Raw genomic sequence first — 23423 nt, 5'->3', positions numbered from 1 at the left:
CTGTTTTTGTGAGCGGTCAAATCTGTGTCATTTCTCCTATGGTTTCTTTGCTTTTAAATATAAAATGTTCTCATTTTTAAAGTGTTGAATACTCCTTTTCGCTTACCGATTTAAAATGCCGACCTTTGACATGTGACCTTTGACAGATCCTTTGGCATTTCTGGGCCCCTTCTGTCCAGTTGGCGTGTTTGTGCCCCCCATGGGGCAGTCGGCGCCTTCGACTGCCACAGTGTCCTAGAGCTGCGCTCACTGGAGACACTGTCACGGCTCCCTCATCCAGGAGCACGTGGCCACCCTCGCGGACTCATCCACCACCGCGGGTCCCGAGGCCACCCGAGGCTGCGTGGGCTCCGCCCGCTTCCCCTAGGCCGCCCCGCGGTCCTCTGTGGCCTCCCCGGCCAGATCTTTCTTTCCACGGCCTTCTCGTTGCTCCTGGTCGGCAGGGACACTGCTGGGCGTTACGCGGTGACCTCCTTTATGTCTTCCCTGCCCGCTCCAGCTCACCCCGGGTCCTGTTTCCTCAGCCAGTACTTGCAGCACGTCGGCGAGTACTGTCGACGGCAAGTGTCCCCATCTTTTTCCTGTTGTTATGGCAACGCTTCTGGCGTTCCGTTGTTGCATCCCACGTCCCTTTCTTTGTTTTCACTCGGGTGGTTTTGTCTATCGTTCTCGGTCTCGTGTTCTTAATTCCTGCTGCATGCGGACGGCAGGGCGTGCGCACAGGAGAGCAAACCGTAGCAACAGGGATGCTGGCGCTGCGGCCCACGCGGAGGCGACGCTGGTGCCTGCGTCGTTTTGGATCTGGAGGAAACCAGACAGATTTGGGACTTGCTGATGTTTGGGATTTGCAGCGCAAAGGAGGGGGCAAGGCCAAATCTCAGGTTTTAGGAGACTCACGGGGAGGAGGAGAAGTCAAGAAGCGGGATTATTCTTTCTTCCTTCGGGAGGAGGCGTTGCGGTGTCTGCCAGTGTCCGGGGGTCTTCGCAGGACCCCGTGACAAAAGTGCACGTGAAGCAGGCGGGCCGCGGTGTGGGAGGCGTTGCCGGTTGGGTGGGGGCCGGCGTGTTGACTCGTTTTGCCCGGGAGACGGCTGACTTCCTGGCGCCCTGTTCCCTGGGGAAAACTCTCTTCGTGGGCACTGGAGGTGACGCACTCTGTCAGCGTGGGAAGATGGTCCTTAGGGTGTGGAAATCAGTCACTTCCGGAAGTTTAAGGCGCGTGCGTCTCGTGACCGTGCCCACGGCGCTGGCCTCTGTCCTCCCGCCGCCCGTGCCCATGCATCCCCTTTAGCTGCTGGCGCACCGTGCTGAGAAGCCAGCATGCCACGAGCCCGAGGGCTGTGCCGGCCGCCCCGACCACAAGCCACACCGACCCGCGCAGGCCGGCTCGTGAGGCTGAGTCAGGACTCGAGCACGTGTGTCACTTACAAGCGCCGCACGTGATTCTGTCTGCGGCTCGGCCCCTGCGAGGCGCGTCCAGCCTCCAGCCTCATAAACGAGCGAGAAGCACCAGCCCCGCCAGCCCTGCCGGCCCCGAGAGGCCGAGGCGCCCATCCCTGGCCATGCGGGCTCCAGCACCAGCCATCGACGCGTAGCCCGTCCTCCCGTGGTCTTCAGCCGGGCAGCCGGCCGTCTTTCTGTTGTCTTCTGGTGAATGCGGCTGTGTAGGTGACCCTTTGCGAAGGACACTGGCACCGGAACGTTCGCACCTGTGTGCAGCGTTTCCGGTCAGGCGCGAGCGCAGTGGGCGGGGCTGTGATGGGAATGGCGTTTTCGTTCCGGGACTTGCTGCAGCCCCAGAAACGGCCGCGTGGAGAAGCTGTTAGGAGGGAGGGTGGGAATGGGCTCCTGGGTCGCTCGCTCCTCCGACTCCCCCTGGGCCTGCCCCCCGTCCTCGTGCAGCCTGAGCTGGGGTCGCTCCCTGTGGGCCGTGCACTGTGCCGCCCGGCCCTTCCTGACCCCAGCGTCCCTTCACTTGCTGCCGGGGGAGAGGTCCCGTCAGCAGGCACCGACCGGGGGTCTCCCCTGGGCCCCTGGGACGTGGCAAGCAAGGCGCGGAGGAGCTCCTGCCTATGGGGGTGCTCACGGGGTGTGGGGGTGCCCGGGACGCCAGCACACTGCCCGGTATCATACCGCGTCCCTGCCGAGGAGCCCCACATGTTTGTCACAGTCATCGTTTGTTCAAACGCTTCATAAAACCACGTTCTTTTTTATTCTAGACGTAAACCACAATAATTCCGGATCCCACTATGAGAATTCGCAGTGGGGCCCTGCGTCTTCTCCGAGTGACTCCAGCACAAACTGTAAGAACGCTGTTGTGAACGACGCCCCCGGAGAAGCAGCATGGCCCTCGGTCCCAGGCGCGGACCCAGAGCCGGCTTCAGAGTGTGTGGGTGCTGATTCTGCCTCCGGCTCCGAGTCAGAGAGACACCCCGCCACCATGGCCTCAGGGCGTGCGGGTGAGAGGGACGGCCTCCGGGACAGCCCCGGGCTGGGCCCCCAGAACAAGTTCGTGGTGGCCGGCGGTGGCAGCACTGCGCCCTGGGGGTTCTCCCACGGAGCCGTCATAAGCACATGTCAGGTCCCCGCGGACGCTCCCGCCAGCAGGTCGGAAAGCGGCAGCAAGGCAGTGACTGCTTGGGGCGCGGGGAGCCCTTCATCAAATGGAGGGCCGGGTCCGAGCACTTTGCACCCAGCTAGCAACCACGGTGCCTGGCCAGCGCTGGAGAGCAATGGACTTGCCCCGAGGGGGCCTGGGGCGGGCGGTGCTGGCGGCGGCGGCCAGTGCAGCCCTGCGGGCCAGGCGCCCGGCAGCCAGAGTGTCAGCTCGAAAGCGGGGGCCTCTTCGACCCCGGGGGCCTGGGGAAGCCTTCAGGAGACTTGTGACTCTGAAGTCAGTGGTACACAGAAGGCTTCGTTCAGTGGCCAACCTCAGACTATCGCCACTGAAACGGCCGGACCAAATAACACTACTCACTTCGCAACGTCTAGTTTACCGAGCTCCGGTCCAGCCCAGAGCGGCGAGCCACCCAGCAGCGCGGGGGCCCGGCGTGCGGGCACGGGGCCTCACCCTCAGACCCCGGCCCCGCCCGTCCTGCACGGCCCCTCCCTGCCTCAGCTCAGCAATGGAGAGCCCCAGGGCGGGGGTTCGCACGGTACTACGTGGGGCGCCTACGGGGCCAGCTACTCTGGAGACACGCGCGCGAGCCCCAACGGCCAAGCTAACGGTGACACTGTGAACGCAACTCTAATGCCGCCCGGCACCAACGGGCCGGTGGGCGCCAACTTCCAAGGCAACACAAGCAAGAGGGGCGGCGCGTGGGAGCCCGGGGCCGCGCATTCCCAGAGTGCGTCGTGGGCAAGCGGAAACGGGCCTGGTTCTGGAGGCGGCCGGAGAGGCTGGGCGGCTCCCGTGCAGGGCACGGGCGCCGACCCCGCCGGCGTGGAGTGGGGCCAGCTGCCGGGCACTCAGCATTCCAGTGACAGCACGAGCAGCGGTGCTCAGCGGTTTACGAACGGATGGAAGTCTGCCGAGGAGGAGGGCCAGGGCTCCGCCCCGCCTCAGCCGAGCGAGCAGAGCGGCGTGTGGGCCAAAGCGGGAGGAGCAGGGGACAGTGACGGGAGCGCGGAAAGCACCGGGCGCCCGGAGGACAGAGCGCCCGGGGACGGTCAGAGCCGAGAGCGGAGGAAGGTCGACCCGCACACGCTGCTGCAGAGCATCGTGAACAGGGCCGACCTGGACCCGCGCGTCCTGTCCAACTCCGGCTGGGGGCAGACGCCCATCAAGCAGAACACTGCCTGGGACACCGAGATGTCGCCGAGGGGCGGGAGAAAGGCCGACCGCGGGACAGAGGCCTGGGGGGGCTCCGCAGCACAGACGTTCAACTCAGGGCCGTGCGCCGACAAGACGAGCCCCGGTGGCCACGATTCCGCATCCGGATCGGGGTGGGGCGAGCCCAGACCCCCTCTGAGGTGGGGGGACGCCAAAGGCTCCGACTGCCAGGGTGGGTGGGAGGACGATTCTGTGGCTACGGGGACGGTCAGGAGCGGTCAGTGGGGGCCTCGCAAGGAGGAGACGTCTGCGTGGGGCGACTTGCAAAAGAGCAAGCAGGGCTGGGGCGACGGGCAGAAGTCACAGCAGGGGTGGCCTGCCCCCGCCGGGGACGACTGGGGGGAGACGGCCAGGAGCGACCACTGGGGGGAGGCCAATAAGACATCCAGCTCAGGCGGCAGCGACAGCGACAGGTCCGTCTCCGGTTGGAACGAACTCGGCAGAGCCAGTTCTTTCACTTGGGGAAATAACTTAAACCCCAACAACTCGTCAGGGTGGGGCGAGTCCTCCAAACCCAGTGCCCCCCAGGGCTGGACTGACCCTGCAAAGGCCGGTCAGACTCTGGGCTGGGGCGAGGCCAAGCCTGCCAGCTCCCCAGACTGGAACAAGCAGCAGGACGGCGTCGGGTCCTGGGGCGCCACGCCGGCCCCGGGCAAGCCCCCCGGCACTGGCTGGCGGGGAGGGCCCATGCCGGTGTCCGCCGGGCCGGAGCCCACGGGCTGGGAGGAGCCGTCCCCAGAGTCCATCCGGCGCAAGATGGGGATCGATGACGGCACGTCGGCCTGGGGGGACCCTAGCACATACAACTGCCGGGGCGTCAGCATGTGGGGCCGCAGCGCCCCTGGCGGCCGGCCAGACCAGCAAGCACAAGGCCATCAGCTGCTGCCACCCACAAGTGCCGTCTCCAACCAAGAGGCCGGCGGCTCCGGTAAGTCGTTACTGTGGGGTCTGCTGGTGTCGGCGCACATCACAGGATGCGGGCCTCCTTCTAGGTGGCTTCTGTCCCCCGGTGTGCCGGACAGGGTGTCCAGCATGCACCCCGAGGCCTGCCCCTCCCACCCAGGGCGAGCTTGCGGGGAAGGGGGCCCCCGACTCCCTTCAGTGAGGAAGCCACAGGGGGCCGTGCTGCAAAGTGCTGTCACGTGGGGGTGCCACACTTCTCAGGGCTTCTGCCTCGGGCCGTGACTCCGCTCTCGCGGCTGTACAGAAGCACCCTGAAGTGGAGCGAGATCTGGGGACCGGGCTGGCCCGTTGGTGTCGAGTCCAGCGAGTGTGTGCACCTAGAGCACTCAGCAGCACCTTCCGGGCCCCACCCCGTAACGGGGAGCCGCGTCTGCTCTGCAGGTCACCCTGGCTGCGCATTCACTCAGTGTCATGGGAACCCACGGTCCCTGTCACCTGGATGCAGGCGTGGGTGTTTTCCCGGATGTAGTTGACCTTGTTAAGTTACGTCTGATTCCTCGAGGCAGCCGCCGTGTGTCTGAGGGGCGGGCGTCCGGGTTCTCGGGCACGGTGCGCATGCTGGCGCCCGGGCTCAGAGGAGCGCTGCCCCGCACGCGTGGAGGGAGGCAGTGCTCGCCTGCCGCTGGTCCTGTGCTTCCTGCCGCTGCCGGGACCGCATTACGGCGAAAGCTCTACGCGCCCATCGGCACCCAGCCGGTCCCCTGCCGTAGTGCACTGCGCTCGGCTCGGCGGCTTGGCTTGCCAGGACTTGGCTTCGTCTTCAGAGGAGGGTGACGTGCGCGTCAGGCTGTTCAGAGGGGCCGGTCCCGGGGGAGGGGTGCTCGCGCGTGCTGTTCAGATGGCGGCAGCGAGACGCTGCTCCTCGAAACGGGCGCGTCCGTCCCCGGCAGCACAGGGACCGTGGAGCTCCCTCCTCTGCCCGCGGGGCCCCTCGTCGCCACCCGCCGTGTGCTGACGACTCCTTTTCCCACACTCTGCAGGCTGGGGCGAGCCCTGGGCGGAGCCCCCCACGCCAGCCACCACTGTGGATAACGGCACTTCTGCGTGGGGCAGGCCCGTGGACAGTGGCCCTAGCTGGGGGGACCCCGTTGCCGCGGCATCCAGCACACCCGCGTGGGGCTCCAGCTCTGCTGCTCCGCAAGGCCTCGGCAAGCCCGGTAAGTCACGGGCACCCCCAGGAGCCCTCGCGGCACTGGGCGTCTCTCGTCATCGCTGAGTAACCGGACGACGTCGGCGCCGCCATTGCTCGGGTCCCCACGTGTTGTCTCGTGGGTGCTTCTCGCCATCTAGGTCCTGCCACCTGTGACACGGTTCTTTTTTTATCTTTCTGAATTTCCCTCTCTTTCTCGTTTTCCTTAGAACTGTAACTACTAATGATTTGCATATACTTCAGCAAATCTAAATTATATTTTGCCAAATTAGATTATCTGGAAATAACCAAGCACCTTTCAGGCTTTCCAACACGAGAGACTGAATGTGACAGCCACAGCAGCACGTACCCAAACTGGCTGGCTCAGGCTCCAGGGGACCCCCTAAACGTTATAGAGAATGAGCACAGTTCAAGGGGGCGCCTAACGCTCAGGCAGATGATGTCACAGCCTCACGGGCTGCGTGCGGGACACCGCGCAGGACTTGCGAAGGCCGAGCGGAGAGAAGGGGGCTTGCTGCTTGTGACTGGCACCGCTCCTTGGCCACCCTCCTTGAAAACGTACCTCAAAACGACCTCTCCCGAATCCCACGCACTCTGTGCCCTGTGCATCGCCCTGCAGGCAGTAGCACCACCGCCGCCCCGCCTGGCGCGCGCAGCCCGGGAGATGTTCGGTGGCACGTTCACAGGAATAGCTCCTGTTTAGTGGGCCGACTCGGCGTGCGGTGTCTGCTCCTGCCCTGCGAATCTGGGAAACAGAAGTGGGCGTCTCGGCCACCCCCTCACCCTGCCCCCAGTGCACGCGCGTCCTCCAGAAGGAATTGTTTTTGTTCGAGTGTTTTTTTTTTATCACAAACCCACGCTCAGGGCCCAAATCTATGCAAGATGGCTGGTGTGGCGACGACATGCCACTGCCCGCAAGCCGCCCCCCAGGCTGGGAGGAGGAGGAGGACGTGGAGATTGGGATGTGGACTGGTAACTCATCTCAAGAGCTTAACTCATCTTTGAACTGGCCGCCGTACACTAAGAAGATGTCGTCCAAGGTAAACATTGCAGGGGAAGAGCCCTTGGAACTTAGGGCTCCACAGGTAGTCCGCCCACAGGAAGCGGGGCCCTTCCCGGTCCTGCCCGCACGGCCCTCAGCACCTGAGGCTGAGCCCCCTGTGTGGGACATGAGACATGAAGTTTCCTGTCTCCCCACCTCTCCCGCCGGGGCTTCCTCTCCCTCCCTGCACCGGGGCTGCCTGGGGTACCCCTGCCGGGGTGTCTGGGTGGAAAGAAGATGGGACAGTCCCCACGTTGACTCCCTCCGCCCACTGCCCCTTCACGACCCACTCCACCTGCTCACCCCGAGTCCCGACCTCTCCTGTGCCCAGTCACCCTCCTCCACCCACCTTCTCTGTCCCTTCCCTGTCCCAAAAGGCCCTGTGCCAAACACCCCTAGGAACGCACCGGGCTCGGTTTTGTGTCTGTGTGGACGGCCTCGTTCCCAGCCCTGGCCACACATCGGAACCATGGCGTTTGTAACAAGGGCGGCCGCCCGCACCCCAGGCCTCCCGGGGCTCCTGCCACAGAGCCAGTGTGACAGCCACAGGCCTAGCGCGTGGGCTTCCTCACAGGTGGTGCCAGATGCTGGGGTCTGGTCCTCCTGAGCACCGTTTTCCAGCGCGGTCCCCGTCCCCCAGGTCGTTCCGACGCAGCCCCACCCGGTTTGAGAGGGCCTAGGCATTGAGTGGCCAGTGGCTCACCTAGCCCCCTGCCAGTGTCCCTTTTAATCCTGGGATTCTAAGCCTGGCGCCTCCCGTTTTTATCTTTAAAATGTTTCCATTTTGCTGAAGTTGCCTAATGCCCCACCATCCATGGTGTCCCGTACGTCACGTGAGATTTGGTCCTTGTGACCGTCGGAGGTGGAAGCCTGGTGGACCTGAGCCTGGAGGAAGCGGGGTCCTGCCAGCCGCCTGGCCAGTTGGCGACAGCAGGACTTCCGCTTACCTTGCAGCCCGGCCCCGCGTCCCTCCCACCGACTGTGCGGTGATGTGACTTTGTCTTTTCTTGCAGGGTCTGAGTGGCAAGAAAAGGAGGCGGGAGAGGGTACGTAGCCTCTTCATTCTCCCCCTTTGTCCCCCCGCGGGCATGGCCCACTCTGCTGGGGGCCAGGCGCTGTGCTCGGTGCTGGGGCTCCAGGGACCCTCAGCGGGAAGCAGGAGCACCTCGGGCCCAGCGTCTGGAACAGGGCACGAGGGGCTCCAGGCAGCATCAGCGTGAGTGCGGGACACGCCTGGGCGGGGTATGCTCAGGAGGGTAGAAGCCCGATGGAACCAAAGTGTAGAATTCCTGGAAAGAAATGGCGGGCATGGCCCTGCACTGCCCACCCAAGCCCCCGGCCAGCTCAGAGCCGGAGGGGCCCCAGCTTCAGCACCGCGGGGCTCTGTGCTCTCGGCAGCGCAAACTGACCGTTCAGAACACGTCACCCTGTGGACACACGGTGTTCTCCTGTGCAGAGCACACAGCGTCACTCAGTTGTGGGTTAAGCTGGTTTCCCGGGACTAACCTGAGAACCTAGTGGCTATGTTTACTGTGTTTGGTGTGAGGCTCCCACAAAGCCACATCGTAACCAACCGCTCCGAACACAGCCCTTGCTGGTGGGCTGCCGAGGCCCTGCGCCTGCACCCCCGTGCCGATGGCCCCGCACACCCTGGCCGTGCCAGGGGACCGGGGCAAGGAGTGGAAACCGCGTCATCGGTGTTTGATCGCTAGCGGCTCTGTTAAGAGCTGGTCGGAGGAGAAATTGGCTAAACGTGAGGGCTGGGAATTGTCTCAGAGCGTATCAGTCTGTCGCACGCCCACGTGAACAGAGGCGGCCACGGCGTTTTCCGCTCTTTTCCTTCGCGAAGGGGGTGATGAAGGGCGGCAGCAAGCAGGAGGACGCGTGGATGACCCCGTTCGTCAAGCAGTTCTCCAGCGTCGGTTTCTCGGTGAGCGACTTTCCCGGCAGCCCCCCCGCCCCCTCGCCCCCCGAACGCCGGTTTGCGGATCTTCCCTAATCTCATTTTTTTTGTTGTTTTCTTAGCAAATTATCTTTGAGTCCTTAGGAATAAGCTCGACGTTAGAGTAAGACTGGCCACAAAGTCTTTGTTTTTATGGTTTGAGCTGTAAACATGATCACGTAGCCTAACTGAGAAAGAACATTCTCGTTAGGCAGGGACAGATGATCTTCTGTGACCCTCTTCAGTTTGACCAGTCGTGGCACATAAAGCCATTTTCATTTTTGTTTTCGTCGATAAGCTGAGGTCTGCTAACGTGCTGCTTTTTCTCATCTTCAGAGAGACTCGCCAGAAGAAAACACACAGAGCAATAAGACGGACCTTTCCGGAGGTGAGAAGGGACGAGGTCAGCTTGGGCTCGCATTCACCCTTGGACAGCCGTGTCTGACACGGCCTGCTGGAAGGACACTGGCCTTAGACTGGGAGGGGCCCTGGGTTCCTGCTGCAGTCTACCTGTCAGGTGCCAGTCACTGCAGAGCTCGCCACCGTGACGCCACCACCGGCTGCAGTAGAGCCCTGTGAGGAACGACCTGGCCAGGTCTGGGGTGCAGCCTCAGCTCGGGGACCGGTGTGCGCGAAGGCCCAGGTACGGGGCGGCCGTGCGGAGCCATACTGGAGAAGCGGCAGGTGGTTCCAGGTAGTGGAATGGGGAGGAGCTGGTCCTGATGGTGGCGATGTGGCGATGGGGGAGGTGGCCGAGGCGAGGCTGCCCGACCCGGGAGAGACTGTGTCGCATGGAGCTTGGGGCGGGGACTTCATCCTGAAAGCGTGCGGTTAGCGGATTCTCAGCGCAAGAGTGACACGGCTGGGATTTGTGTTTCAGGAAAACAGTTTTGGTTATAGTTGGAAGGCAGCTGAGGACAGACAAAGGCACCAAACACAGCAGGCCCATGAGATAGAGACCGGCTGCCGCATTGGGCAAGGCCCGTAGGAGCACCACACTGGGACCGGGCGGGAGGCGCTAGCCCAGTGGGGTGCGGGGCTTGGGGTCAAGGGAAGGTTGAACCAGTTTGTCCGGGGTGCAGCGAGTGTCAATACGGGGCTGGCCTTTCTGCCTGGGCCGGTCAGAGCCAGAGTGGCAGCTTGGAGCCAGCCGCTCAGGAGCTGGAGCAGGGCAAGTGCAGTGTCAAGGTCAGAGTCAGGACGATCGGCCTGTCGGAGGGAAGGGGAAGGGTGAGGATTCCAGAGAGCACAGGAAGGGCAGACAGTGGGGGCCAGTGCTCGCCTCAGGCCCGCAGTACCCCAGGGGACCAGGCTGGGGCAGCTCCCGCTCCCTCTGCTGACCCCTCTGCGGAGGGCTCAGGGCTACCGGGCGGAGGAGAGACACAGCAAGGACTTCAGGAAGCCAGCCACACTTCTAAACTGTGCCTGCTCTAAGAGTCCTTTGTTAAAGATTTCTCCTCTCCCGCTTGCTTGCCCCAGCGGCGGCGGGGAGGGGGAGTGTCGGCTGGTGGCGGCAGCAGGCGTCTTCAGGAAGGACAGCAGTTGCAGAGGCCAGGCGGGCCGGGGAGGTGGAGGGCGCAGCTTCAGGGCGGTGTGGCGGGGAAGATGGAGCTGCCACCTCGATCCCCACGAGGGAGGGAGCTGGAGGAGGGCCTGGTCTCCCCGTGCATTCGAGGGCTACGCATATTCGCAGGCAGTAAGATGTGGGACTGAGCGCAGGAGGGAAGTCAAAGACTTGTCTCTGAGGCGCAGCGCGTGGGAGTGACCGCAGACGCCTTGCTGGGGGAGCACGTCTGGAGGAGGGGGTGTCACTCACTCAGCCTCTCGGAGTTTGGGCTCAGTAAGCCTAGGAATACCCCAGCATCGAGGAAACACGAAGAGGCCAGCTCAGCTAGGGGCCAGAATGGGCATCGGTCAGCGCAGGGGCAGAGAGCAGCATCCCCGGCAGAGACTCGCTGGGGGCGGGGGTGGGTAGCTCGCGGGCCGGCTATTTTAAGCAGCGGAGACTTTGCAGGCCGGGGCTTTCCGTGAGGGGTCGTGTTTGTTGCAGAGAAGCCAGACGAGGGGCCCGGCGTCCGGCTTCCCCGTCTGCTGGCAGAGGGCGGCAGTTACAGGCGTCACGCCCGGCACAAGCGTCCGGGCAGCGCTGAGGATGCAGGGAGCTCTTACGGGGTGGCGGTGTGTCATGCTGCTGCTTTTCTGGTATTGGAAACTGTGCTCTCGTGAACTGAGCAGAAGAGAGATGACCAGAGCTGTGTTCACCTTCCGTTTGCGAGTCTGTTTCAAGTTAACCGATCGGGGGAAACAGTGGTATCTGCCAAACGCACCTGTACTCAGGACGAGTGCGAGGCCTGCCAGAGGCCGGAGCGTCCCCATTCCCACATCCTTGCGGGGCAGACGTCACTCCCGTTTGGGAGCATTTTCTTTGCACTGCAACGTGTCCGAAAGCAAGCCCTTGGTGCTGACAGTGCGCTGTCCTGCATTTGTTAGGGATGCTACAGGACAAACGGGTGGAGATAGACAAGCACGGCCTGAACATCGGCGATTACAACCGCGCGGTCGGCAAAGGCCCCGGCCCTCGGCCTCAGGCCCCCAAAGACGCCCCCGTGGAGCGCAGCCCTTACTTCGACAAGGTGAGTGGCTGGGCCCGTCTCGCCCGTGCGGCCGACATGCCGTGCTCGGCCGCACACCTGCTCATCAGCGCGTCAGGGTGCTTAGCGCACAGTCGCAGCCAGCGCCACGTTCTCCTGCCACGTCTCTGCTTCCTTGTCCTTTCGTGTCTCAGTGGAGCGTGGGGATTGCATTTCCATTTTCCTCCTGATCCCGCAAAATGTGTTCGGTTCTCTTCACGCACTCTAGAATTAACACTAATCCGACCTCTTCTGTTTTCTGCCTGTGTCCTGTCGGTGCCGGAATGTCCTGTGACTTCTCTCTGTCCCGCCCGGCTCTCCCCCCCACCCCCGCACCTGTCTGCTTGGTCTGCACACCTGTCTGTCCGTCCCATCAGGACAGCGCTGTGGCAGATGAGCCCCCGAGCTTGCCGTTTCTGTCCGGTCCGAGCGTGAAGCTCCCGCCTCCCAGTAGCGCAGTGCCCGGGCAGGCCCTTGGCCCCGTAGCGGGGCTGGGCACGCAGACCTTGGGCTCTGTCAGACAGGTGAGTGCGTGCGCTCTGCCGAGTGGCGGCGGCAGCAGTGAGGGCTCTCGTGCGCGTGCTGCGGCGCCGAGCCCGGCGGCCGGCCCTGACGGCGCCCGGCTGTGTGTCTCTGCAGAACAGCAGCCCCAGCGTGTTCGGAGCGGGAGGCGCAGCAGCACAGGCCCGGGGCCTGCAGCAGCCGCCAGCACCGCCCCTCAGCTCGTCGCAGCCCGGCCTCCGTGCTCAAGTGCCTCCTCCATTACTCTCCCCTCAGGTAGGGCCCCCCGCGCCGGGAGAGGAGCCGGGACGCTCCGTGCGGGGCGTGGGCCCTGCTGGTTCGTCAGCGCTCTGATCGGCCGCGGGGAGAGGCAGCCGACTCAGAAGACGCTGTCGTCACAGAAGGGTGTGGTCGGGGAAGAAAGTGAGACAGGTGGAATAAGTCCACCCTGGTCGTCCAGGGACCGTCTTGACGGTGGCAAAGTAAATTTGCCGATTTAAGGGTCAGCTGTCGTCTTTTACGTCACCCATGCGCGTGTGTGAACAGTGAGTTAGGAAAACCAAGAAAGGCGTCAGAAGGTCTGTGACCCCAGTGGCCCACGGGTTTTGATTGCACCCTCGGTCACTTAGCACACGCAGCACCTTGCGCCGGTCTGGCTTTACCCACGTCATTAACTCACCGTTGTGGCCCTAAGGTTCCCGTCTCGTTGCTGAAGTACGCGCCCAGCGGCAGTGGCCTCAGTCCGCTCTTCGGCCCCCAACAGGCGGCCATGCTGAACCAGCTGTCCCAACTGAGCCAGCTTTCCCAGCTCTCCCAGCTGCAGGTGAGCAGAGCGGCCGCCGCCGCCACCGCCGCCAGCGTCTGGTGAGCAGCCGCGTGCTCACCACAGCCCTGCGGTGGCTCCCGGGCGTGGCCCCGGCCTGCGCGGAGCTCAGCTTACAGGCTGTCCGCGAGGACCACCCTCCAGGGGCTGGGCTGCGAGGCTGCGGGGCAGCGTCCCCGTAAAGTGGGAACTGACTCCAGACAGACTACTCGGTTCCGCGGGAGGGTGGGAGGCGGGGCCTCTGCGGGGCCAGCCGCACACTGCTCGGGACGTGCCGGTCCGTGGCGCATGGTGTTGACCACCGCCCTGCATCCCCCAGCGGTTGTTAGCCCAGCAGCAGAGGGTGCAGACTCAGAGAAGCGTGCCTTCTGGGAGCCGGCAGCAGCCAGACCAGCAGGTGGGTGTCCACTTCCCCGCATGATGCGCTGCCGCCCTAAGCCCCGTGGGACGCGCTGTTTGCGTCTCTGTCTGCCCAGAGCCGCGCTGACCGGCCATGTAGACTGGCGCCCTTCCTGCGGACGGGCGAGAGCTGGGAAACCAGGAGGGGAGTCTGGGTGCCGGTGAAGACCCCGCCGTTTCTCTCAATCGTGTTGTCGTTTTAAGGGTCGACCTCTCAGTGTGCAGCAGCAAATGATGCAGCAGTCTCGCCAGCTCGACCCGAGCCTGTTGGTGAAGCCGCCGCCGCCGTGCCAGCCACCGGCCGTGAAGCCCTTCCTGGACGCTGCCGCGCCCCACAGCGCGCCCGAGCTGCACAAAGGGCCCTCACCGGGCAGCGCTTTCAGCAGCTTCCCCATAGGTACGTTTCCGTGGGGCCCCAGTGACGTGCGCACGCCGCCAGCTGGCACCCTGGTGAGAGCCGAACGGAGCCGGCCGCTGTCCCCCAGGGCAGCCCGTCCCCACGGTTCAGGGGCGTGCTTCATGCTCCACTCGGAGCACACGCTCAGTCGGAAGTCTGCGAGAAGGCGGGCAGTGCTCGTCAGGCCTGGCACCTTAACGTGGGGTGTGGGGCAGGGGGCACTGGAGTGCTTACAGGCAGCGGCACACCAGAGGGACACGGGACACTGCCTCGGGAGCAACTGGGAATGGTGCCGTTTGCACTTGTCACCACCCGGACGGACGTTGGACTGCTGTCCGAGTCACCTTAACGACAGCTGGAGCAAATGCAGGGTCTGGAGTGGCAGAAGGGACCGCTCCGTCACTCCCACGGTGGCTCCCCCGCCCCTCGTCTCATGTGTCCCCAGACCTGCGTCCCCCGCCCCTCGTCTCGTGTGTCCCCAGACCTGCGTCCCACTGCAGCCGTCAGGCTCGTGTGTCCCTTTCCTTGGGTCCCTCCTCCCTCTGCGCCTTGGACGGACTAGGACCGGGATTCTTCACGTGCTGTTTATTTGCCTTTTGTCTCGTTCCGCTTACAACGGCTTCTCGTAAAGCAGCTTCGTTGGTCACCGGCCCAGCTGGGTCGAAGCAGTTAATCACCTGCACGCTCGGGGCTGCGGGACCCGCCGGGCCTGCTGGTGCCCTGCAGCTGCTCCCCACTGGCCAGACAAGTCCTAGGCTGTCAGCCACGGCCGTGCATCCCAGAAGCGGTTTCCCGTCAGCCGCCATTGCGAGTAGATGCCCCAGGGGCCGCCCAGGTGGCCAGGCACCCCAGAGACAGCAATGGGCAGAAGCAGTCAGGCCACCCAAGTCTATAGAGGGGCCTCGGGCTCAGCGGGGAGGGGGACCGACCCCACTATGAACGTGACGTGTGCTGCGGGCCCGTGAAGAAACACTTTCCAGTACACGATCCTATCCTGGCTGGCCGCACGGCAAAAGATGCCTTTTCTCATTGAAACGTCTGCTCGAGCTATGCACATGTCAGTCTGGCTCTCCAGGCACGTGTTGGCCAGCTGCAGCCGGATGCCCAGACTGGCCAGCCGCCAGGTTTTGTAAACAGTTTTCTTGGACACGCTCCCTCGTCGGCACGTTTCTGTGGCCGCGCGTGTGCTGCAGCAGCAGGATGCGGAGATGCTGAGACCGTGGGGCCCGCAGCCTGAGGTCTTTATCCTCCGAGCCTTCACGGGAAAGATCGCCAGCTCTTGGCTGTGAGTGCTGGGCGCAGGGCAGGGCCGCAGGGGAGCCGCCGTCTCCGAAGATGGAGCCGGCCCAGGGGCACGTGGGCGCTCGCCACCAGACCCAGGAATTCCAGACCGTTCCTTGTGGAACTTTAGAGTGAGAGCCACCTGGATGTGTGCTTAGGATTCTGGCCCCCGCTGGAAAGCGCTCGTCTTCACCGAGCATATCACATTACTCTCGCGCTGGTTGCCCTGGACCACGCTTTGAGAAACGGGGTTGACGGTCAGATTTCTGACAGCACTGAAGATCGACATTTCCGTCCTTGTCCCATGAGAATGTCTAGGTCTGATGTGTGTCATCAGCCAAGTTCAAGTACATTGCGCCTTGGGCTATGGGGGTTTTGCCCTGAGACACCACTGTTGGAAGCAGGACAGTGTCACTTATAAGTGACAGCATCCTCTGGCTCATCAGCCAATCGAGATTCGTTCTGTTGACAAGCAGAAGACGGCAGCCCAGACCCCCGTGCGCTCCCTGCGCATGGCACTGTGCCCTCGGGGCCCGCTCGTTACACACAAACTTAGAAGCTTGATTTTGTCTCCTTAAAATACTTTTTATTTTGCCAAGGAATTTCTCAGTCATCAGAGTGTCGTGGAGAAGTCGTTTCCCAGTGTTGACGGTATCGCGGAGTTACGTTCCCTGTCATCGCCGAGCGTCGGCGTGTCACTCCCCGGGAACCTGCCTCTCCTCCTGACACTGCCCCTGAAGGGCCTGGGCCAGGAGCCCAGGGTGTCGTCCGTGGTCCCTGGGCTCCGCCACACCTACAGGATGATGCTTAATGACGGGACATTAGGCACGATTGCAAGCTTTAGTCGGTTACGCATGTTTTTCTAGGAAGTGCAAGTTGTACAAGGAGAAAAACGTGCTGTATTTTAATGACTTGTTTCATTTGTATTTTTAAGGCTTGAACTCAAACTTGAATGTAAACATGGACGTGAACAGTATTAAAGAACCCCAGTCACGACTGAGGAAGTGGACGACAGTGGACAGCATTTCTGCAAACACGTCTTTGGATCAAAACTCCAGCAAACATGGTATAAGGTGTATTCTTACATTTTGCCTTAAAAACAAAACTTGTCCTATACCATCTTTCTGTTAATGGCTTTGACTGTTCTGGTCATTTTCTGTGAGGGAAGCATATGCTGTCTGGTCCTGTGACTGCATTTGGCCCAGGACAGTGTCCTTGTGGCTCATGGTGGCATAGCGTGCGTGAGGACCCTTTGCTCCTCACTGCCATCGTTGGCCTGTGTCACCAGCGGGTGGCTCACTGGCTCTGAGGAGTGTCCTCCACTCACACCTGTCCTCCTGTGAGCAGTGCCCATCCCGCTTCCAGACGCTATGCGTCGGCCGCGTCGCGTCTTCCTGCTGCTAGGCTCACCGTCCATTCCCCCTGCTGTAGATCCGATGGCACCACGTCTCTTTGTAAAACCGCTCTGTGTCGGGACTGCTCGTAGGATCATCCCGAAGCCTGTGTGGGGGTGCTGCGGAGGCTGGGACCCTTAGGGACAGCCAGGCCCAGGCTGCTCCGGAGAGCTGGGGCCCTGGGCAGCCAAGTGCACACACCTCCGACCTTCAACCCCAGGCGTTAAAGACGAAAGCGGCTTGGTCCTCCCTGCCCTCACTGTCGTTCAGACGAGGAGGTCCCCCGGCCCTCGGCTGTGCCGGCCGGCTCTGCCCACGGCTCCCTGGCAGGCTGGAGCCCCTGCGCCCCGGCCTCCGCATGCCCCGCCACCACCGTCGCTGTTCCATTAGACACACTGTCGTTATGGGCAGGGACCCCATTCCCGCTCAGTGCTCCACGTCCGGCCTGTCCCAGTGACAGATGCCGTGCTCTGCCTGTGTGAGGCACTGCCCGCGCGAGGCACTGCCCGCTCAGCCCCGCTGGGGCGGTGTGGAGAACGCGTCACAGTGCGGGCGACCGCTTCTCGGGAGTGTAAGCCCGTTTCTGCGGGCTCGCACACTCACTCTGGAGACAGATGTCGTGCCCGGCGCTGTGTGGTCACAGGGCTGGTCAGAGGCCTTCACCGTTCCGCCTGCCGCTCTGGTGGTAGAGCAATCTCTGGGCCTCCCAGCATCCCTCTTGGGCCCACCAGGGGCTCTGGGCACCCCCACAGGGGCTCTGGTTCCTTGCTGACCCTTTGTTGACCCCACAGAGGGTGCACTGTGCTCGCTCTCAGTTTTGGCCACAGCACAGGTGACAGTTTCCAAAGTGCAGTCGTAGGCGAGAGCAAGTAGGTCTGCTCCCGTCACGCCCGCAGCCGCCATGGTGCGTCCCCGCGGCTCTGAGGAGCCGGCGGCGTCCACAGCACTGTTACTTTCTCCGCTCAGGTGCTATTTCAAGTGGTTTCAGGCTGGAAGAGTCCCCGTTTGTCCCCTACGACTTCATGAACAGCAGCGCTTCACCAGCCAGCCCTCCAGCGTCAGCAGGGGATGGCTGGCCACGTGCCAAATCGCCCAGCGGCTCTAGCAGTGCTAACTGGCCACCAGGTGAGGCGCCCGCAGCTCCCTTGGTGCCTTGGCAGTGCCACCCGGTCCTTGGGACCGGGCTGCCGGCCCCGGGTGGGAAGGCATGCAGGGAGGCGGGAGCGGCCTGGCCTTCAGGGCCTTCCTGCCCTCAGCAGTGAAGCTGGCACTGGTCCCACGGCCTAACACGGACAGCACTGTGCCAGCCATCATCTGTTGTCCCTGCCGGAAGTGCACCCGTGGCCTATGTCACTCTGCTCAAGCTGCGCTGCCTGCGTGACTTGTCGCAAAGCACCGTAGGGTGTTAATGTTTAAAACCCAAGCCACGGTGTCGATTTCTGCTGTGAAAATTGGCAAGTTGCTTGTAAACATCAGCATGTGTTTTAGAATCGATTTTATTTATTTTATAATATAAAGTATTACAGTAACAAAAAACATAAAAATAACATCATTTTATAACAAGATTGAATCAAAAAACATGAGGCTTGCAGACCGTGGCAGGAAACGTCTTAGATACTTGGCCGGGGACCCTGAAATGGCGATGAGGCCGGAACTGATCTCAGCCCTTCGTTCCCAGAGTTCCGCCCTGGTGAGCCGTGGAAAGGCTACCCGAACATCGACCCTGAGACTGACCCTTACGTCACCCCTGGCAGTGTCGTCAACAGTCTCTCGGTCAACACTGTGCGGGGAGTGGACCACCTCAGGGACGGGAGCAGCGGTACGTGGGCGGGTGGCCTGGCGCCCGGGGCATTCTCACGGAGCGGGGTTGCCGCCTTTCCCACGGCAACTCGGCGGGGCTTTGAGCACCAAGAAGTCACCATGACGGGACGCGTGAGCGCGCACGCGGGTTTGAGAGGGGGGATGAGCGGGCCAGCCGCCGCAGGGCCAGCAGGGGTCCCCCGTCCCTGTGGCCATGTGGCCCCGCAGGGCACGACCACAGCCCTGCACGTGTCAGGACTGGGGGTGAGAGCGGCCGTTTCTCATGAACGGCTTCTGTCGTGATTTGTTTCTATGCTCTGGATTTAAAGGACTTCGGTCCGCAGAAGCAGGCTGGCTCTCTGTCTCAGAGTGACGTGAGCCCCGCTTCAGGGCCCCTCCGTCCAGGGTTGCTCTTAGTGGGTCCCCAGTAGAGCCACTTGATTGGTCTCAGCCTGAGTCGTGCAGGCGCCTCGCGGGCAGTGGAGGGGTGCGGCAACCGGAAGTGTCTGTTTCTGTGACACCGGCCCCCTCCTGTCCCCTCACGCGGTCTGTGACATGGGAAGTGCAGTGTCAGCACCCGGGTGGCCCTGGCAGAGCGGGAGGGCAGCGCCTCCTCGTTCAGGCTGGCTGGACAGCAGACAGGGCCGCCGTGGAGTCCTGGGGCGGGGGGTGGGAGCGCGCCCTTGGGCCTGCCAGCGGGCGTGTGCCTGGTGCTTCTCGCGGGTGGGGGACCGCAGTTGGGGGCAGTGCGAGGAGGACGGCCGCGCGTTGGGGACCGGGCCTGGCTGGCAGCGGGGCGGAGCAGGGAGACGGGCACTCGGCCCCACGGCGCGGGCCAGCCGAGGGCGCGTGGGGCTCCCTGTGACACCGAGCGTGCCCGGCCACCTCCCTGCGATGTGCCGTCAAGGCGCCGTTGCGCGGACGCCACGCCTGCCCCGGGCGCGGCTGACGGGCCGTCCCCCACAGGGCCCTCCTCATCCTTGAACACCACGCTGCCTTCAACTAGTGCCTGGTCCTCCATTCGTGCCTCCAACTACAACGTCGCCCTCAGCAGCACAGCACAAAGCACTTCAGGTGGGCCTCGCCCGGGCCGCCTCGGCCGCTCCCAGACGTCCGGGTGCCGGGCCCCACGCCCCTTCTGGGGGCCAGGCGCTCCGAGCCAGACGGGCCTGGCCGACAGTCCGGCTGTGCGCGGGGCCTGCAGCAGGCGGCCGAACCCCTCGGGCCCCATGCGTGTCAGCGGCAGGGAGCAGGCGCCAGCTGACCTGGCTCAGGAAGGCGCCCATGACGTCTGCCCTGACGCCTTCCCTACCGGGGTCACCTGTAGGCTTTGCCATGGTGAAGAGCGGGGTTCTAGACCCGCTTGGTGGCCCTTGCGACGCTCCCGAGCGACTGGGTCGTGGTCGCTAAGGCACGGAGCTCAGTCGCTGTCTCGGCAGCTCTGCTTCGGTCTCAGTTGTAGCCTCAGGTCCAACAGCGGCGGGACAGCAGGTGGTCCCAGGGCCTGGGGGGGGAGGGACACGTTCCTTTGGCACCGTGGTTTGGGTTCGAGGTCTCAGGAGAGTTTCTGTTGGGATCGCGTCCGTGCGGGGTGGGCGGCGTCGCGTCTGACGTTTTAAAGCGCAACCTCTCCTCCTCCTCCCCCTCCAGCAGCCAGAAACAGCGACCCCAAGCTGACGTGGTCGCCCGGCCCAGTCGCGAACACCTCCCTGGCCCACGAGCTGTGGAAGGTCCCTCTGCCACCTAAGAGCATCACTGCCCCGTCCCGCCCACCGCCGGGGCTCACCGGCCAGAAGCCACCCTTGTCTGCGTGGGACCCCGCTCCTCTCCGTGTGGGCGGAGGATGGGGCAGTGCCGACGCCAGGTACACCCCAGGTGAGGCGAAGCGCGGGGCGTCTCCGCTGGGCACTGACACGGCCTGGGACGCTGCCGACTTCCGCCGGCTGCGGTCTCGGCTCTCACTCCCCGTTCCTCCCAGTTTCACCTAAGATCGGTCATCCCGAACCCACCTCGTCACCAGAGCAGGAGGTGTGACGTCACAGGGTGGGCAGTGGCGGGAGCCTGTCTGGACCTGGACGGACAGGGCCCGTTGAGGTCTCAGGGCGACCGTAGAACGTGGTGTTGGAACAGGCCGGGGACGGAAAGCAGGCCGTCCCAGGAGACTGACGAAGGGTCCCCACCGAGTCCAGCACTGTCAGTGACCGGCACTGGACTTGCCCCGGCCTCAGCTCCCCGCCCGGCTCCCCCAGATCGGACTCCGCCCCTCATGGTCCCGATGTCGCCCCGTCCTGCCGCCCCACACGGCACCGGGAGTCTCGTCCCCCACCCCGTCAGTGATTGTGGTGTGCGCGGGTGACTGGCCAGCCCGACATAGCGCTTCCTTTGGCGAAAAGCTTTGGTTGCACGCAGAGCCCCGGCGTGCGTTTTAAGTTCCCAGCTGCAGTTAGCATGAGGGTCCCGTGCGTGAGTGCTTTCTTCAGGCCGGGGACGTCTTTTGGGTGCCAGCTGAGTGACTGGCAGTACCCAGTGAGGGGACGTGAGAAAGGTGACTTAGGTGCCCCAAGCAGGGTGCTGGTGTTGGGTGGGATCAGGAAGCCTCGAGAGCCAGCCAGACAGAGCAGAGGGCTCAGCACACGCCCGGCCTGAGGCCTGGGGAGCTCGCAGGCTCCCTGTGACCCATCAGGAGGGCGGGGCGGGGACTGTGTCCAGAGCGGCCGGAGCGGGCGTCAGCGGTGCGTCTGCGGCTCCTCAGTGTGTGTGGACGGGGCTGACTTGTGTCACGTCTTGCGGCCCTGCTCCAGGAGAGTGGGGAGGCCAGCCGGTCCCCACCCTCGCCAGCGCCCTGGGGCCCCAGGCCTTTCACTCTGTGGGGCGTGGGGCCTCCGTGCCCTTCGTCACATGACACCTGAGACAGTGACGACGTCTCAGGTGGTTCGATCGCAGAGGGGTGGTGTCCTTTGTGGCTCCCCAGGAAGCCGTGTGAGAGCCAGAGGCTGAGTGAGCCACCGTCCCCTGGCAGAGCGCCTGCCCCGGGAGCTCGCGCTGGTCAGCTGCCATGGGTCCTGGGCCCTGGAGGACAGCGCCCGCGTGGACGTGCAGGCGGTGGCCGGCGCCAGTCCAGCAGCCCGTGCTCTGGCAGGATGAGCCCACGCCGGGCCCACGGGCTCGGCAGACTGACTCGTCCTTTCTCCTCCTCGTTCAGGTTCCAGCTGGGGTGAGAGCAGCTCAGGGAGAATCACAAATTGGCTCGTTCTGAAAAACCTCACACCTCAGGTGAGAGGGCCCGGTGTCCTGGCCCGAGTGGACGCGCCTGTGGCCCAGGCGAGGTGTCCGGTCTTGCTCAGCTGAGACGAGGGCGGGGTGGGCCGGGCCGACGAGAGCAGCGGGCACTGTCGGGGCCGGGAGGGGACGGCTGCGCGGTGCCCCAGGCAGGCCAGGGTCGGGCCCGGCCTGTAAAGTCACCTGGGAGCTGACCAGGGACACAGGTGCCGGTCTCAGCCCGGGCCTGCCGCATCGCACCCCGTGTTGCCACAGGGCGTGCGGGCGGTGTGGCCCCGTGCCGCGGCCTCCCTTTCCCGGCAACGCACTCGGTCCCCGATCCCCCCTCCAAGGCTGGTAGAACCACCCCTGGTCCCCAGTGAGCAGAGCCTTGAATGGACCCCATCCTTAGGGCAGGGGAGACAGACAGAGCTGCCACAGGGCAGTGCCTTAGGGCCTGTGGCCCGGGGCATCTGGGGGTGCAGAGGCTCTGGCCAGTGGAGGTCGGGTTCCCGGACCCATCACAGCCAGGAGCTCCAGGGGAATGGTGCCGGGAGCCAAGCAGCTTGGGGACGGGGGAGGGCCCCGTCCCCGCCCCAAGGCCTCACAGCCTCCCGGGCGTCCTCATGCGGGCCCCTGACCAGCAGCCCGCTGCGTCCCCAGATCGACGGCTCGACTCTGCGCACGCTGTGCATGCAGCACGGCCCGCTGGTCACCTTCCACCTGAGCCTGCCGCACGGCAACGCGCTGGTCCGCTACGGCTCCAAGGAGGAGGTGGTGAAGGCACAGAAGTCGCTGCACATGTGAGTGCCTGCCCCGCACGCCCCGCACGCCCCGCACGCCCCTCCCGCTCAGTCAGCCCCGCTCCGCAGGGCACCGCGCCCTCACCGCTGCCCCTCATCCCCCAGGTGTGTGCTGGGGAACACCACGATCCTCGCCGAGTTCGCCAGTGAGGAGGAGATCAGCCGTTTCTTTGCACAAAGTCAGTCCCTGGCCCCCGCCCCCAGCTGGCAGTCCCTGGGCTCCGGCCAGAGCCGGCTGGGCCCCCTCGACTGCTCCCACCCCTTCTCCAGCCACTGGAACGGTGCTGGGCTGTCGGGGACCAGCTGTGGAGACCTTCCCGGCGCTTCCCTCTGGGGGGGCCCGCACTACTCCGCGAGCCTGTGGGGCCCTCCGAGCAGCAGCGACCCCTCCCCCATCAACGCTTTTCTCTCTGTCGACCACCTGGGCGGGGGTGGGGAGTCCATGTGACGGGTCGACGTAGACTCACGCCGTGACCTCAAGACGCGAAGGGCAGGGGCACAAAGTCGGGCTCGCCGCCTGCAGCCGGGGCCACCTGTGGGAACAGCTCTTCTCTGCACATTTTCCACTTTGTTTTCCCCAAAACATATCAGTTTGAATACTTGAATCATGCAGGCCGATATTATAATGTGAAGGCATCTGTCCACACTCCCCAGCAGCGCCCCGCGTGCTGAGCGCCCCGTGCACCCATCATGTTCAGCCTTCGGGTCCTTTTTCCCTAGCCACCGCCCCCCCCCTTTCTTTTTTTGCAAACCATTTTTGGGCTGACAATGTCTGAGCTTTTACCTTTGCACTGAACGATGCTCTCGGCTGGTCGGCACCGTGGGGCGGCCGTCCCCATGCGCCGTTGACTCGAGCTGAGCATCCTCGACACGCCTGACGCCCGCCCGCCCGCCATGCTGCCGGGGGCTCGGACGGCCGATCGGGGTGCTGACCCCCGACTGTACATGAAAGTATTGCACCACTTTTCCATGTTATAAAACTAAAGAATTTCGCTCTGCAGTTTGAAAAACTGTGGCCACAGCTGTGACTTGCAGCCCACCTGCCACCCAGGACGGGCCCCGCACTTTGAATAGGCTTTCCATTTTGTTTTGGAGGTTCCCTCGGCGAGCCTTCTTGTTTACAGATTTTTTTTTGTTTGTTTTTGAGAAAAAAAATGTTTACTCTTCCATCATTTAAAAAAAAAATCTAAAAGACAAAAAAAAAAAAA

The 23423-nt window shown here is 63.7% G+C and overlaps 1 protein-coding gene across 16 annotated transcripts in view; it reads left to right on the top strand.

Annotated features, from left to right (window-relative positions):
• The window catches only part of TNRC6A (trinucleotide repeat containing adaptor 6A), a 119823-nt gene extending 96423 nt beyond the window's left edge, over positions 1 to 23400 (top strand). For 9 of the 16 annotated variants that reach the window (XM_039840195.1, XM_039840194.1, XM_039840192.1 and 6 more), the window contains 20 exons: positions 2220 to 4760; positions 5776 to 5952; positions 6810 to 6985; positions 8001 to 8033; positions 8798 to 8917; positions 9266 to 9317; positions 11420 to 11562; positions 11937 to 12083; positions 12199 to 12336; positions 12755 to 12883; positions 13203 to 13280; positions 13487 to 13679; positions 15895 to 16026; positions 17321 to 17479; positions 18033 to 18173; positions 19121 to 19228; positions 19805 to 20029; positions 21357 to 21427; positions 22076 to 22215; positions 22321 to 23400. In XM_039840195.1, coding sequence (XP_039696129.1) covers positions 2220 to 4760; positions 5776 to 5952; positions 6810 to 6985; positions 8001 to 8033; positions 8798 to 8917; positions 9266 to 9317; positions 11420 to 11562; positions 11937 to 12083; positions 12199 to 12336; positions 12755 to 12883; positions 13203 to 13280; positions 13487 to 13679; positions 15895 to 16026; positions 17321 to 17479; positions 18033 to 18173; positions 19121 to 19228; positions 19805 to 20029; positions 21357 to 21427; positions 22076 to 22215; positions 22321 to 22663 — 5246 coding nt within the window. In that variant the 3' untranslated portion in view covers positions 22664 to 23400. The remainder of the gene's footprint in view (positions 1 to 2219; positions 4761 to 5775; positions 5953 to 6809; positions 6986 to 8000; positions 8034 to 8797; positions 8918 to 9265; positions 9318 to 11419; positions 11563 to 11936; positions 12084 to 12198; positions 12337 to 12754; positions 12884 to 13202; positions 13281 to 13486; positions 13680 to 15894; positions 16027 to 17320; positions 17480 to 18032; positions 18174 to 19120; positions 19229 to 19804; positions 20030 to 21356; positions 21428 to 22075; positions 22216 to 22320) is intronic. The other 7 variants (XM_039840197.1, XM_039840196.1, XM_039840199.1 and 4 more) reach the window with 7 other exon arrangements.
• Positions 23401 to 23423: the final 23 nt, after the last annotated feature.

The sequence above is a fragment of the Pteropus medius genome, unplaced genomic scaffold, assembly GCF_902729225.1.
Source record: "Pteropus medius unplaced genomic scaffold, Ma_sr-lr_union100, whole genome shotgun sequence".
Lineage (NCBI taxonomy): Eukaryota > Metazoa > Chordata > Mammalia > Chiroptera > Pteropodidae > Pteropus > Pteropus medius.
Note: the sequence above shows the minus strand (reverse complement) of the source record. Positions and strands in the feature narration are given on the sequence as shown.